General features: G+C 36.9%; 1 protein-coding gene across 11 annotated transcripts in view; it reads right to left on the bottom strand.

Annotated features, from left to right (window-relative positions):
- Positions 1 to 16,366, bottom strand: part of NPAS3 (neuronal PAS domain protein 3) — an 801,528-nt gene that overhangs the window by 390,054 nt on the left and 395,108 nt on the right. For all 11 annotated transcript variants that reach the window (XM_065595458.1, XM_065595453.1, XM_065595454.1 and 8 more), the window contains one exon: positions 15,567 to 15,649. In XM_065595458.1, the coding sequence (XP_065451530.1) occupies positions 15,567 to 15,649 (83 nt within the window). The remainder of the gene's footprint in view (positions 1 to 15,566; positions 15,650 to 16,366) is intronic.

Below are 16,366 nucleotides of genomic sequence, written 5' to 3'. Positions count from 1 at the left end.
GTGGCCACTTGACTTACTGGGATTATGGGATGTTTCCGGAGGCGGATCAGAGCCTAGTAACGCAACAGCTCGTTCACATTGATGCCCGGGCGTTGTAGCCAAGGCGCAGCAAATGTTATTCCACTCGCCGAGGTGGAGTACCAGCAGCACTGTAGCCACGGAGTCAGAGCGCTCTAAGTGCCTTGCCAGCGTGGACGGGTAGTGAGCTAGTGCACCTGGGGCTCCTTTATTGCGCTGTAACTCGCAAGTGTAGCCAAGCCCTAAGACAGAACTTACCCGTTTTATCTGTATTAGAATTACAGCTAAAATGGTAAGACATGGGTAATTCACTTTCTTTTGCCCTCTCTCTTTTCTGAATGCTTTATATTGAAATACTCACTTTATTTTAACAAGAAGATAAACTGTATTTTCCCCTCTAATTTGAGGTCTAGTTAGAAATGATAAATGCACTTCATAAAATCATGCCTTTAAGAGAAATATTATTGTTGATGTTATTAACAACACTTTAAATAAAAGTACATAATTGCTAAACTACAATGAAATCCCCAAGGTGAAAACCAGTTACAGTCACATTAGTTCCAAACAACTAACATTTTTATAGTACTGCCTAAATTAATTAATAATTATTGGATACTTATTTTGAAGGATTGCCATTTTTATTTACATAGTTACAGAGTAGAGGCTGTAGTCAGTAATCCTTTAAATATCATTCATACTTAAACCAGAAGAATCCATGTCTTATTAAAGTCATAAAACTGTGGGAGACTTACACAACCCTCCTGCCAGACCAGGTTAGCTCCCAACAATTACCACACACCGCAAGAGTTTGGTAGAACAAAATACTGACTAAAAATTCCTTCAAAAATAAAACCAAATACAAACAAAGATTTAGAGGAGAGCAGATAGAAAGCAGTGTGTGTTCACTACTCCTGCTCAGAGCTTCCTTTTACACACTCACTCTTGTCTCACAATGTGAACAGATAGCTGCAGTCAAGGAACAGGGTCAAATTTACCCCTAGCATTGTGGCCACTTACACAAGGATTGAATTTTGCTTTGAGGGGAGGCAAGTGGTGAGTGCCCCACTGAGGAACAAGTTGAAAACACCTACCATTGAAGAAACTTACACACAAATAAAGACGAGAGATTTAATCTCCCTTTCCAAGTTTTTTTTTTTTTAAACACCTTCAGCCTGAAACCACTGGACTGAGATTCATAGTCCTAGACTTTGCAATTGTATTGTTGTCCTGTGAATTCACTAGCTATCCACAGGGAAATGAGTGTTCCTGTCTCAAACCCCTTTATGGAAAATTCCCCAACTGGTTTATATGAGTGGAGATTAGCAATGCAAGCAGACATTACCAGAGGAGTGAAAGTGTGTGTGTGTTGGGGGAGGTTGGAAGAGGGGAGAAGGATGAAGGAAGGAAGAAAGTTAGAAAAAGAAAAGTCATCTCTATTACATGATTTCCCTCTCTCTGGGATCTTGTGTAATCTCCCCTACTGCAGCACCAGCCACAGGATTTGGCCTCTAGAAAAATTTGGGAACAGGATGGTAGGCAGACAGAGAATAACTGCTTCTCCTTATTAGAGAAAAGTACTTCAGAGCCTCTGCAGATCTAGTGTCATGTACTAATTTAAAAGACCATCTCCACTGCCTCACAGAAAAACAAGCAAGTCAAAATTCACTGAATTTCCTGCACTTGTGTGGGAAGCGCCACATAAAATATGATCCTGTGTCTTTTAGGTAGATGCCACCATTTCATTTATATGTAGTTTACTAATTTTAATGCCTTCACAGACTAAAATAATTGTATATCACAATCTTGCCATAAATGGGAACAACCCCATTCCCACAGAACATCCTTTGACCTAAATCTGCCTTTCAAATAGAACAGTACTGTGTCAGAAAAGTTGGCTTATTCATTTCAGTAACAGTGCTGGCTGGGAGCTGTAACTTGCTGGTAATACAGAATCTGCTCAAGGTTGGGAGCCAACTGCTGGTGCAACACTGACAGATGCAGGACCCATATGCCCAAGTCTGGACAGGATTCCTGTATCACTGGCATCTGGATGTCAGCTTTTCTTTCCTGGCTCTACTGCTGGCTTTGCTGATAAACCCGATTGTCTGTCTGCTGTGGGTCAACCTGCTGCTGCCCTGTAGTCATGTTTCTTGGATCGTAAGCAGTTTCTCTCCATTAAGGAGTACTGTATAAACAGAGTATGCCTCCCTTAAAGCTTTCATATGCCACTAAACATCTAACTCAAACATGTCAGCTATTTCTGGCGAATTAGGCACAGAGGATGAAGTCTTGCAATTGCAATGAAATGGCAAAATGTTTAAATGTCCATTCAGTTTTCCTGTCTATTTCTCTGGGAGACTCACTGATATCATCCATGTTATTCTTTAATTCTAAACAATGTTTATTGCTTGGTGCCCTGCGAGAAATTGATAATAGCAAAAGCTGGGTGCACCACAATTTCTAGAAAAATCTTTAGAAGGGGACACTGTATTAAAATGCTCTATCTGCTAGTACAACTGCAAGGTTTTCTTAGAAATTTGCAACCATCACCCTATATCTCAATGCAATATTGTGACCTTGAAAAACATTGATTCCTACTTTCTAACTTGAACTTTGTTAACTATTGTTTATGTTTAAGATATTGTGTTTCATCAAAGGCAATATCATACTGTATCTTTGTTTTTGCTTGACTGCATAATTTGTAAAGGATGAAAAACCCTGTCTAGATCATCACCGCCTCAGACATGTAAAAGAAGAAATTAAAAAAAAAAAAAAAAAGGAACGAAGCCAAGCTCAACAACACATTCTTTCAATGAGTTTATTTAAGATCCCAATTTTTTTGTTCTCAGAGTTAACAGATGGCATATTTTTTATTTCCAGTATTGTCTGCTGATAGCATACTTTATGTACATAAATCAGTGAATTATAAACTGTGATAGACGTTTGATTGTAAAACTTTGATCGTTCTAAATACCAAAGCATTGTGTAAAGCCTTTGAGTTTAAATCTCACGTAAAGGTTTTTTTGGAGACTATACAGGGAAAATCGTCGAGTCTCTACAGGCCTGGTGTACATTAGGTCCCTTCCCCAACTTTTTTGTTTTTGGTTTTGTTTTTAATAAAACTGTAACATTGGTTTTCAAACTGTGGTTCATGGAGCATTTGCTGGGAGCCTGCGGAGAGCTGGTTGCTCACATGTTGCTGACTCCTCCACAGCTGCTAAACCACATGAGAAGAGAGCTAAAAATACATTAAATACTTCCTTCATATTTTTTTATGTGAACAACTTCTGTAGTTGCCAACGGTTTGTTATGTGATTGAAAATGACATGGTGGCAAATGGGAGGGGAGATAGCCATATGAAGATTTCTGTATTCAGATATGGTCGCACTACAAAAGAGTGTGAGAATGCTCGAACTATAGGTATCTATGTGAACCCATGGAGCATTTTCTGTTTCTTAAAATGTGTGCCAAAGAGACATACTTAATCATTTATATGGTAAAGCAAATATGGTAAGTCACATAGATTTAAGACCACAATGAACTGTAAGCAATCGGAAGGCAAATTAAAGAAAAAATACTGGATCAAGAATTTATTTAGAGGACCACACAGGAAAGGGTGAAAAATAATGATCAATACATAAAATATGCAATTTAGAAAAGTCTTTGCAACTCACAAAATACAATTTGAGTTCATTCATCTACTACTAAAGGAGTATAATCTTATATCAAGTATGGGGATATGTATAAATAATGCTTTTAAACTATTGGGAGTCACAGGAGAAAATCTTCTCAAACAGTGAAAAGGATATATCCTTATATACAAGAAGAAAAATGATTAATTGGCTAAATGCTATACCCAATTAATGGGTTTAATTCAACTTGACTTGAATTTATGTGACCTCATTAAAGGCTTCCCCAAAGAAAATGTAAAACAACGGATGCACTTAAAAAGTTTCTTCTGTTTTGAAAGTTTTATCAGCTTTAGTAGTATACCCCATTATGTACAGTTCAGGGAAGACTGCTAAAGCAAATAGAAACGTTCAAAACACAGACTTTTTTAACTGTGTCTGTTCTTGTTATTAGTAGGAGTTAGCAACTTTAAACAACTTGATTCACAGCAGAAAGTTGCATAATTTATAGATGTCTGCCCATTTACTTTACAAAACGAGATGTTTGCATTCATGCAAATATTAGACTTTTAAAAGACATGCACTTTCCAAGTCAGGACCAGATTAAGGCATGGGCACAGAGACCTGTGCCCAGATCTCCAGCTCCTGGAATCATTGTGTGAACAGAATCTCAGTTTTCATTTAAGTTTTTTAAACAATAAGTTTTTAGCCACCCTGGTTGCAAAGAGAAGCATGAAATCATAACCCAAATGTAACAAATTCAATGAAGTATGTCCCTGAATCTGCACACAGCCTGAAACAATAGTTCTGAGAGGTGTGAACTACCCCATGAATTTCAATTGGGTATTAACTCTGAGACCTACTGCTCTGTGTGTCTATTCTGCCACCCAACAGAAGACTGTGACTATGTCTACATTATCACTTATGTTGGCATACTTTACGTCACTCAGGAATGTGAAAAAAACACGCCCCTGAGAGACATAGGTTGTACCAACATAAGCATCGGTGTAGACAGCACTATGTTGATGGGACATAGCTACCACCGCTTGTTGAAGGTGGTTTAATTAAGTTCATAGGAGATCTCTCTCCTGTCGGCATGGAATGGCTACATAAGAGATCTTACTGTGTTGAGGCTGCATCGGTATAGCTGTAAGATCTTGACAGTAAACATAGCCTAGCTGTGTGACAGGAGAAGAGTGCAGCAGACTGCTACTGCCAACAAAGGGGAAGACCCTGCTGCTGCTCCTGCTGGGATAAGAGGACCCACACTGCTGCCCCTGGCCGCCACTCCAGGTCGGGGCAGAATAACAGCACAAGGGCAGAATAATGGAAGTAGAGATATGAAGAGCTCTATGTTGTGTGCCCGGAATCCTGGATTACCTTAATACAGCACTCTATCAATTGTGTGTACATGCATTTTAGACATGTGAAGAAACAAACAAATGCACATCTTACAAACATTAAAAAGGGGGGAAAAAAGGAAAACTAAGAAGTATGCTTGTACCAATCTAACCCACCATGCACTGATATGCACCAAAAACAGGATATTTGAAAAATTTGTACTAGACCAATTAAAGACCACCTAAAGATTATTTCTAGGTTTCTCTCCACGGAGTCTGAAAGGAACAATGCAGTCAACTTTGGATCTGTATTACTGGTAGTTTCTGTAAAGTGGAGACAAATGCCATTGTTTATAGTCAGAGTATATAAATAAAAAATATGTTTTCCTTTTAAAAACTTTCTATTCATTTATATAAAATTGAGAGCCTTCTTACCCCCCAGTGCATATGTGATTGGTGCCAGGAGCCAGGGGAAGAGGTGGGGAAGGGGAGAAAACCCAATGATTTCCAGAAAACAAAACATTTTAATTGTCCCCATCTGGACCTCTATGATCTCCATTCAAGATATGGTTCTTTTCGGAGAACCCATGCATTACTTCAGCTGAAAATAGGGCGAACCCCAAAATCATAGCTGAATGAAGACTCCATTAAATACAGTTTTGTCGATGTAGCAGGGGAAAAAATTCCTCCTTCAACCTCTACAGGCTGCAGAAAGTCCTCCATTTCTGTTAATGACCTATTCCTTCTGTCTGATTCAATACAGCCCACTGGCTATGGAAATGACAACACTCAGCAGGTGACAACAAAACAGTCAACAAACAGTGCTGAGATATGTCATTTTCCTCAAATACTTTCTCAGGAGTGAAATGACACAGTACGATATGCTGTATCCAGCTCAGATCAAATATTTCTTTATTAAACGAAACTACATGTACTATAGTTGCCATATAAAATGCAGGTTTAAGTGTGTTGCTTCAAGCTTCAATTGCAAAACAATTTGATACTTGATTTTTTATATATACATATATATTTCCCCCCTTGGTCTCTTAATACACACCCCCTTGGGCAGCTACTGTTAAGATGCCATATCTTTGACATAGCTTTGCATTGAAAGCATTGCCTTTCTGGAACCAAACTAATGCACTTACTGTCACTGGGACATCTCGGGATATGTAAATTAGCATCTTTCAAGTCTCTGAACACAGGAAGTCCTCTTGTCATGTATTCCAGATCATGGATCTGAGGCCTCAATTTTAAACAACAATGCATGTGCAAAGGTGTTTAGCCTTTTCAGATTCAGAACTAGCCTTTAGTTCCTAGTTCTCTTTAAGAAAATGAAATATATTCAGCCAACTTCTGTTCTAATTTCCAAAATGGCTTCATAGCCTTCAGTGGAGTTGCTCTGGATTTACAGCTGTTTAAGTGATCACAGAACTCAGCTCAGTGAGTACAGTTATGTTTACTCATTATTATATTTGTTTATTACTACTTAAGAAGTGCCTAGACGCCCCATGCCTTTCTCCACCAGTGGAACAGCTGTAGCATTAAAATCAGTACTAGAGATTCGGCTTTTTTTCTGACTGTTTTGTGGCTTCTCTACTAGACGAGTCTCGTGATCAACCCTTAACAGACTCCAATGCAGGTATTAAATACTCATCTCTGGAAAAAAATGAAATACTATGCATCCTTGAATCTAAGGCAGAATTTTGTTACTGGAGGTGTCCTATTTCAATGAAGACATACTGTACAACTGAGATATTGATCTTCTGTAGTTTTCAGAGATCCTACTAACTTTTTCACAACACTACAGGTATTAGTCCCATAGTCCTGCCTTAAAACTGCCCTGATGTGACTTTTGAGCAGTTAATATCTGGAAGTTGATGTCATATGATATTATTGTTTCAGTAGATCATATGGTCTCTCTCTTTTTCTCAACAATGAGCACCCAATACTTCTCTGATCCAGTTGCCCATGATATAATCATATTTCTATTCTTAGAATTTGGGATTTGTATCTGTACAGATTCTTTCCGCCCAGTTGGAAATTGCATTTTCTTCAAATCTGTTTTACTTATTATTTTAGGTTTTTTTCCCACCCTAGTATGGTACTACTCCCTCTCCTTATGGTGGAATCAGTCTTTCTTGCTGAATTTATATTAATCTAATACTGCAACCCATTCATTATTGTGATCTCATCATTCTTCAGAAAGGCCTATTATGCCTAAACTGTGTTTTGTTACCAGGTATTCTAGATTAACTACGTTTGCCTTTAAAGGTTTTTGCATGGGTATAGAGAAGTTTTTAGTTTTTCCTGCCAGTCTATTTTTTTCCCCCTATGCAACTCCTTTCTCTCACAGTCTGTTACTTTTTGGATTACACCTCTATGAGCTCAACCTATGTCTTCTCTAGCTTCACCCTTGAAAGCTTTGGATATTATTTGAACAAAGGAATGAGTCTGATAACAGTGAATTATGTGTGACAAAGATGAGGGTCCAATTCATAATTAACATGTATAAAGTAGAGGATGTGTCTTTTGAAATCACTCCCCTTTGGAGGCCTATGCCATCTTTAATCCGCTTCTCCAATCTACCTTGTCACCTGTGTATTCCATTTTATCACACAATGCATGCCTCTTAACTGCCAAAACACTGTTAAAGACCATTTCATTGACTAGTTTAAACTACAACAACCCTCATCCCTTGAATTCCATTTTATTTTAACAACTGATATATAACTTTAATCTGCCATGTTGAATGTCAACAGTAATGACTACCCTGCACCTTTAAGCGGGGGTGGGGGTATTTGGCTGGCTGGCTGAAGGGAACAGTGCTTTATGACTGAGAGGGTGCAGGAGGGGGAGAGATGAAAACTACTGAGGTGTTCGTTAAAGGAAAGAATGGGGGGCGGTTGGGGACTCCATTCTTATAGCCCACCTAAACCCTCCTATGAGGGGGTGTGGATGGTAAGGTGCCAGCAATGGATTTGGTTGAGTCCCTGGATGGAAAAAGAGGGGGAGCTGGTGAAAGCTCCCCCCCCAGGTAATTATGGAATAAACATGGGGTTACCTGTACTGTATACTTTTATCTGCTGGGTAGTCCCAGACATCTAATAATGAAGTTGCAACCTGATTAAACCCATGTCAAATGTGTCCTGTCTTTCTTTCGGTATAGCCAGACAATCATTCTACTTCCTCACCCTCCTTTCCTTCAGCAAGTCCAGAACTCTGCCTCAAATGTTTAATAAGTGTGACTAAAACTTTGTACACTTCACCACATTTCCTCCCTATGTCATATGCTAACATAGATCTGTGAACAACCTGTCCCCTTAATCCAGTACAACTCTATAAGAAACTGAACTGTCACCTTTTATACTTACATACTGCACCACTGACATCATTAGCAATTGCCATTTCTTGTCCACACATTTCCAAGCCAGCAGTAGACTCTTTTCAGTTAATATCCTTTCTAGACTGGCATAATCATCTATATATTCCAGGACTACCACCTGCTGCTTCCTCACCTTTAGTCTCATGTCACTGTTGCTATCCTAACTGGTGTTGTACAGAGTTCACCTCATTATATAATACTTAAAGTTGTCGAAAATAGTACATGAGAAGAGGAATCTTTTCCCTAAAATTTTACAGCACTCCAACACCTTACTATCTGTTTCTCCTCTCTTCCAGCTCTCAGGTCAGGTAGGACCCTGTGCCCTAATAAGAATCTCTGAGAAGATTGGAAATGTGCCCTGCCACCCGAGCTCCAAGATCACCTATGCACTTGATGCCAATTTATACGTGTTTTTGTATTTAAAATGAATAACCATGAAGTATGTGATATCAATTTTAAACTCCCCAAACTTTTACAATACTTAAACATTTGTGGCTGAACAAAAATTAACTGCTTCTTATTGTCTTATTCAATAATGATCATTCATTCTGTTTTGCCAGTTTTAACTCTTAGCAGTCTTCCTACTCACATGGCTAAATATTGCTGCTTGTTTCTACCCAAAGGAAGCATTTTTTGTTTCCAAACTACATTATTAACTATGTGCAACTCCTGTATCATCTTTCATTACCTGAAAAATGTAGAAGACCTGCTCCACTCCCTGACCTTTCCTCTGACTTTAACAGTGAAAAGTCACAGGTTTTGCACAAACTAAACTGGTTACACACCTAATACATGTTTACAATGCATGAAAAACTTTACCAGCATACTCTCCAGTTAATCTGTTACCTTCAAGACATCTTCTTAGTCATGAGAACAAATAAATAGTGTCATTATCTTGTTATACTGTTGGTGATTATTATAAATAAATATCAATATATTTAAAATGTTATAACATATTGTAGTGAGACACTTAATTAACTCTTTCCACCTTTTGAATCTACCATGTTTGATGGATTTCACTGTGCTCCTATTGGTGCAATAACAATGCTGCAAACATAGAAAGAGAAATGGAAGACCAAGGCCTATTACCATATGCAGAAAACTCTGGTGATCTGGTAGTTTCTTATAAATTCTATACAGCTTTCTTCCTTTGTGTATATAATGGCACATGTTTCTACAACAGGACAAAAGATGTTACATCCTTTGGAAGTAGAGAGGAATTTTTTTCATAACAACAGTTTTCAATTATAATTGCAATAGAACTAGTTAAATGTGAAAAAACAATCTGACAAATCATTCAATTTATTACTATTCATGCTTCTTTATTATTGATGTTAGTGAGTATTCTGAGAACTCCTGGCCATTCATGAAAGTGTAAATGAATCCCAACAGCTTCACAATATTTAGCCCAAATGAATATTTACCCAAAAATTCATAATATAAGTGTGTTACTCATTATTACTTATTCGTTTTTTCTCCTGTTTAAAATGTCTCAATCAACCAATCAGGAAGTAGAAACAAGACCATAGGTAAAATTTCCCAAAGGACCTTAGTTATACAGGAGGTTAAGTCCCTTTTTCAAAACTGACTTAGATACTTAGGAGCCTCAATCCCATTGTCTTTCAATGAATCTCAACCTCCTAGGTGCCTAAGTCATTTCTGCAAATGGGACTTAGCTGCTTTTGAAAATGTTATCCTATGTGACTTGAGTGAACAACTACACAGTATGAATAACAAAAAGTCAATAGTCACTGTAATTAACTAGCAAAACGTTCACAATCAACCCCCGGTCAAGAAACATTTTGTCCAAACTATTTGGTGAATATTTATTAATAGCAACTACACCCAAATGTATCAGGAATAGTTTTTGAGTGATTTTCAAATAGCAAGGAATGTTAAATTTGCACACGACATTATTCAAAATGAATAACTGGCCAACTCTAAAGATCAGTAACCCAGAGTGTCACAAACTCTACATTAATACTGTTACATACTACTATTACTGTATTGCATTTATTACAAAGACTAATGTTTATATTCACTTTACAAATATAAAAAAACAATAAGGGGCATTTTTCAAAATTGAAAAGATTTTTTCTGGATTATAAGTATGTTTTTTTAAAGCAGGTATTAAAATATTTGATTACAAGTGTACCCCTACATTTGGCAACAAACAGAATACATTTAAGAGTCAAGAAAGTACCTTTTATTAGACCCACACAGATTTGTTTGTACTACATTCTCACATACTAGCTGACAAATGGGTTTTCTGGGCACTGTATTTGTGAATCAAAAACAAAACACATATGGCTCTTAGATTCTCCATGAAAATATGTAATTTAATGTAAGTTGTGTAAAATGTTAGCAGCAATGCAGCAGACTTCTTATACCCAAGGGTGGATTTGGGATTTTTTTGAGCTTTTAAATGCAGAAAAGCTGAAGAAAACTCAATGGCCCCAATCCCATGTGAGATCCTGTAGAATGGAGCGAAAGAAGAGTAAACCTACACTAAGAATTACTTGTGGAAATTTCTTCTTTACCATTCCACCAAAGGATTGGAGTTTCCTTAGCTCAGAAAAGGTCATGGAGCATGCACACAAACACGCCAGATCCCCATCCAATCCACAGGAGACCAGGGACTATCACATAAAGATTCCGCAGCATCACAAGTCCCAACTAGCTCTGATTTGGTCCTTGACAGTGTGGCTCCTTCTAAGCCATGCTGCCAAGGAGTCACTGGACCAGAAACATCATGAAGATGACCCTTAGAGGAAGGAAAGAGGAATTCCCAGCTCTGATGGTGAGGCACAATCTAAAGTGGATTTCTGTTTTTCTGATTTTTTTCAAGGGTGGTATGAGGACAATGTACAAATCCCCCAAGACGACCTTCTGTAAGCCACAAGGAAAGGAGAGAATGCTGTTGAGAAAGTAGCTGAGCCCTTTTTCAGCACTGGATGGAGAAATCAGTACAATCCCTCTCTACCTGCAAATCATGGGGGCATGATTCACTGTTATAGTGCTATTAGATGGTCCTGGGGATTGTCACTGGAATTTTGAGCTTGTTCACTGGCTCAAATCCATCTAAGGCCTGTAATGGCCCAAACGTTGGCTAAGTGGTTGTTGTTTTTTTGACCTACGGGAACTGAGCTGGTGTTCTCAATCCACTTCCTTGTGAACAACTCTACATGACATAAAGCACCATCATAACTGCCACCACGATAAAGTCCACAAATAAAATGAAGATTTAGTGGACATGGAAACTTGAATAGTCTTCTGAGTGAAAAGAATGGTGCATAAAAAATTGAGTAGAAGTACACTGGTAGGACAGTTTGTAGAATCTATCACAACCACTGCCTATGCAATTGTGTATGGTAATTTAATGCACCATTAAAAAACTACAGTTGCTGACCAATCAGTCAGGCACTTTCACCTCACTGACATCAATTTTTAAAAGTTACTGCTCTTATATACAGGAGTACACAGTCAGTAAGAATCACTGCAATTTAGATACAAAGTTGCTGTTATTATTGTTAATGGAATATTTCTTTCCAAATCTTACATTTAAAGCTTACTGCAGAGTGTCTAATACTAAATATATCTACTTTGATAAGAGCTTGGCATAAAAAAAACAATAAAACAAAACACATATTTAAGAACTTATCTAAATTTTTACTAAAAATACTGTAAACTTTACTTTCAATTGTTTTCCAGTTCAAATCCTAAGGTGTGTTCTTTTTTGTTCAAGAAATTTTAAAAGCAACTAATTTAAATATGCAAAATTATCTTGAGTTGTTCATACGTGAACTTAAAAGCCGTGCAACACAGGAAAATTAAGTAATTATGCCTCCAAGTTATTTACTGCAATTAAGCTCATTTATCATATGCAAATTAGTGCAAACTGGTCTCATTAGTTACTAAATTACTCAATATGAGCTGAACAATGTAGCACTCCAGTTTGTAATGAAAAATCCCTGTAGAGGCAAGCAGTATCAATTAAGCTAATTTGCATATGCAAATATATTCACTAACTTTCCCTTTTCTCTATATTTAGTTCTACATTTCCTGATCATTCTTGATTATATAAAGAATATGGGGTCACTGACCCCTTTTCTTAATCCTCAATAGTTAAGAAGTTAAAGAAAGTATCAAGAGATGTAAACTGACCATATTCATCTTAACTTTTAAGTCTTGCTTGAACTAAAGTTTGCCAATAAGAGATAACAGAAATCAAAGTTTTTTCATTGAACTTATAATGAAGTAAAAAATACACCACAAAGGTAAAATTTAAGATATTTTTCATTGCAGCCTAACCTCATTATAAAGCTACTCTCATGCATAAGATGAATGTGGAGTATAATGAAGTCTTGCTAATAATTAATGGGCCACTCTAATTATCTGGTTTCTCTTCTATTCAAGGCATTCCCACTATTTCTCCATCCAGGTGTTTTAATTGGATAATGTCTGAAAGCTTCTTTTCTGATTGTGAGGCTACTGCTATAATAATATTTGGGGTATTTCCTTTTTTTTCCATGAGCACATTGTGCGTAGTTTCTTTTGGCCATAAACCTACCGTGGGAATCATCTCTTCAGTATGATATACTGCAATTGGCTGTGGCTTGGAAATTTTTGACATGATTGACTGAGAGTACTTGCTTGTAGAATCAAGATTTAAAATGTCACAAGATGTTGCTCCATTTCAATTTTTATAACATCACTATAAACAAACTATGTACACTTTTTAAATATAGACTATATTGTGGTTCTCGTGTGTCTGTCAATAAATTTTGAAATAACAAAAGTATTAGAAAAAGTCTCTTTAATTTCTGAATTTACCTTTAGCCAGGACTGTAAAATATTAATTATGAAGGGCACTGAACAGATTACCTATTAATCCAGCTTCCTTAGATCACAGATTCTGAAAAATATGGGTACTCCTGCAATACAGTACTTTTTGCAGGTTGGCACATATTTCTCTGTTCATCTCTCTCTCTCAAATAACAGTTACCACAGTATTGCTTTCAATGTCATTTCTAGAAGTACTGCCCACCAAAGCAATATTTGTTAGAGCAGCATTCCACTGGAGGAGACTCTAGTTGGATTTGTGACATCTTACTAGTATTCCGACCTTCTGGAATACTTTTCCAATGACATCACAAGGTGCTTCTACCAATGACATCACAAGGTGATAGTCTGAGATTCCTGCAGCTACTGTATTTCAATGCTTTCCCTATAATCTCTTACTGAGTGTTGTTTTATACGTTTTAGCCTGCTAAAGCGAGACAAGATTTTTAACATATTATGACTAACTTACATCCATTATAAGTTCACTGCGCTCTTTATCCATCATCCACAATCTATTCTCTTTTAAATGTCACCCTAGAACTTTCTTTTATCAATTCTGCTGAAGATTAATGGAAGCAATTTGGAGAGACCAACACCCTCTTTGAAAAGGCCACACCTCAACAGATATTCAATATGGAATTTATGGTGACTCAGACTGAAAACCATCAACTCCACATGCTGTAGTGATTTTTTGCTATCTGTATGATACCTCTTACATCCCCTAGGTATTAGTTGGGGGGGAAATCCAAAATAAAAAGGAAATCTGCTTTAAGCAGATAAAAAAATGATGAAAGCTTCTTAGTCATTCAATGAATGAAAAATTTACATTCCAAATAGCTAATAAGGTTGTAGTGTGATAGACCTCAAACAACAAAATGAATTTTATGCATATTATAAGGTCAGTATCGACATCTGGACTAAAACTGGACACAAATCAATTTCAATGAGGTTTTATCTGGGTATTACTAGTAATACATATCGTAAAAAGCGTACCTTTATATATACAGTATGTATTTATATATTCATAGCAGCATGCTGACAAATTACACAAACTCAAACATCACAAAACTGCTGCTTATTTATTCTTTTTTTGTATTGTTTTGTTACATCTGTGAGACAGCACAACCGCATTTGTGTCTATTATGCAAAACTCAGTGGTGCACATTTACCATCTTTGGTACAGTAACCATAAGTATTTGCTTACAGCACTAAAACCTTGAACCTAGACCTCTGCCAAGGACATACAAATAATTAAATCACTTCATTCATAATTTTTGCACTTAAGGCAAATTCATTCCAGTGGTAATTTTTACGTTTTGCTAGAATTATCTTCGTTACCATTTTACTTTAGCTAACTGCAAAAAGGTATGAAAACCTGGAGATTATCCATAGCTCCTTTGAAAGCTACAGCTGTGGTAGTACAGAGAAATATCTCTCAATTGTTTCTGATGAAGTGGAATATTTCTCATTATAGTATCCTAACTTGCATCTCTTGCATATCAAAAGACAATATTCCATGCTGCATACTTGGATTGAGAAGCAGAAATTTCTGCTAAATAACAGCAGTTATTTAGTGCTGCAGTTAGAAAAGACCATATGCACAGCAGGTTTCTTATTTCCATAAGGTTTTTTGTTTGTTTTTTTAGTCTACATTGACAAAACACTGCCCATTTTGTTGCTGTTGCCTTTGTTACCTGCTTCTACTCTATCGCTGACAACTAAAACCTAAAAAGTGTTTTGTGGAATCACCAAGCCCTGACAAAACAAAACACATAACATACATGAATGTCTCTATCAGGTCATTTCTGTTCAATCTAATCTTTGTCACATATACCTACTGTACGGTGTCATAAAATGCTTTGGGAAAAATCAAATTATTCTTATCTCATTTACTACTAAGACCTGGAAGACATGCTGTTATTTCTTCTCTATGAAGATTTTTGTAATTTGCACTGTTAGAGTCATGACAATTGTGGGCAGGGGAAGGGAAATGGCGCTTGTAAACTAAAATGAGAAAAGAAATTCTAAATCTGAACAGGACACTTACAAAAATCAAATTATTTACCCAAAATGGTGTTTTATACACACACAGTATATCTGTGAGCAACAGTTACTGCACAGTCCAATATAGCTACATAGTGTGATTCATCTAAATTATTACAGCACAAAGAGTACTTGCCCTCCCTATCTCATTAAATTTCTCTCACTCATAGATTTTCTAAAAAGAAAAAATTAGAATCTGTACAAAAAAATGTCATAAACATAAGCCCTGATAACAGCATAATAATAATTGGCAGAAATATTATTACTGTCTAGTCATCTTGATTATTTTGGTAAAGCCATTATTTTTACCTGTAAAATGTGACTTCCCAAATGTGATTCAAATACTTCAATGGCAAGGGCACTGGGGCTTCTCCTGCGCTGGGCACCTATAACTGAATAAAAAACAATTATGTTCCAATGTCTGCACATTCAGTCATGCTGTATCCCTGATTACACCACTGGAAAGATACTATAGACATGGACTCTTGCATTTTTAAACACCATTACTGTTAATTACAACTTTGCCTTGCACTATAGTAAGTAAAATCACTATAGAACTTTCAGTGACTTGAATTTTGTGGCACAATATTATTCTTTTCAAAGCTGTTAAAGTGCCCGGGAACTATGAAAATGAACATGCAATACTAATGGTTCTCAACCTGTGGCCCAATCAGCACACAGCTGCAGCCCATGTGACATCCTCAGGGCCATGCAGGTAGTATATATATTGTGTGGATGCGGCCCACATAACACATAGAGAGCTGGTAAATAGATTGAGAGCCACCCGGCTAGACAAATATGGCCCAAGTCCCGATAGAAGTTTCTTTGTTCATATTGCTAAGACTATGGACCGGGTTTGGTAAATAAAATAAGAAATATTAAAGTAGAAGATGCTAAATATAATGCGTGTGCACCCAAATGTGCAGACAAAACCCCCAAAATTACTCCATAATTGTAAAGATAAGAAATATATCTTTCTGAACATGCTACCTCCTTCATTTGAAAGTGGACTGAAGTGCCTGAAGAAGTCACCGTTTGCAAACAATTTCCTCTCCATGATATCTGAGGTATCAAAACTATTTCCTACTGTAAGTATAAGGAAATATTGC

Source organism: Chrysemys picta, chromosome 4, assembly GCF_011386835.1.
Source record: "Chrysemys picta bellii isolate R12L10 chromosome 4, ASM1138683v2, whole genome shotgun sequence".
Lineage (NCBI taxonomy): Eukaryota > Metazoa > Chordata > Testudines > Emydidae > Chrysemys > Chrysemys picta.
Note: the sequence above shows the minus strand (reverse complement) of the source record. Positions and strands in the feature narration are given on the sequence as shown.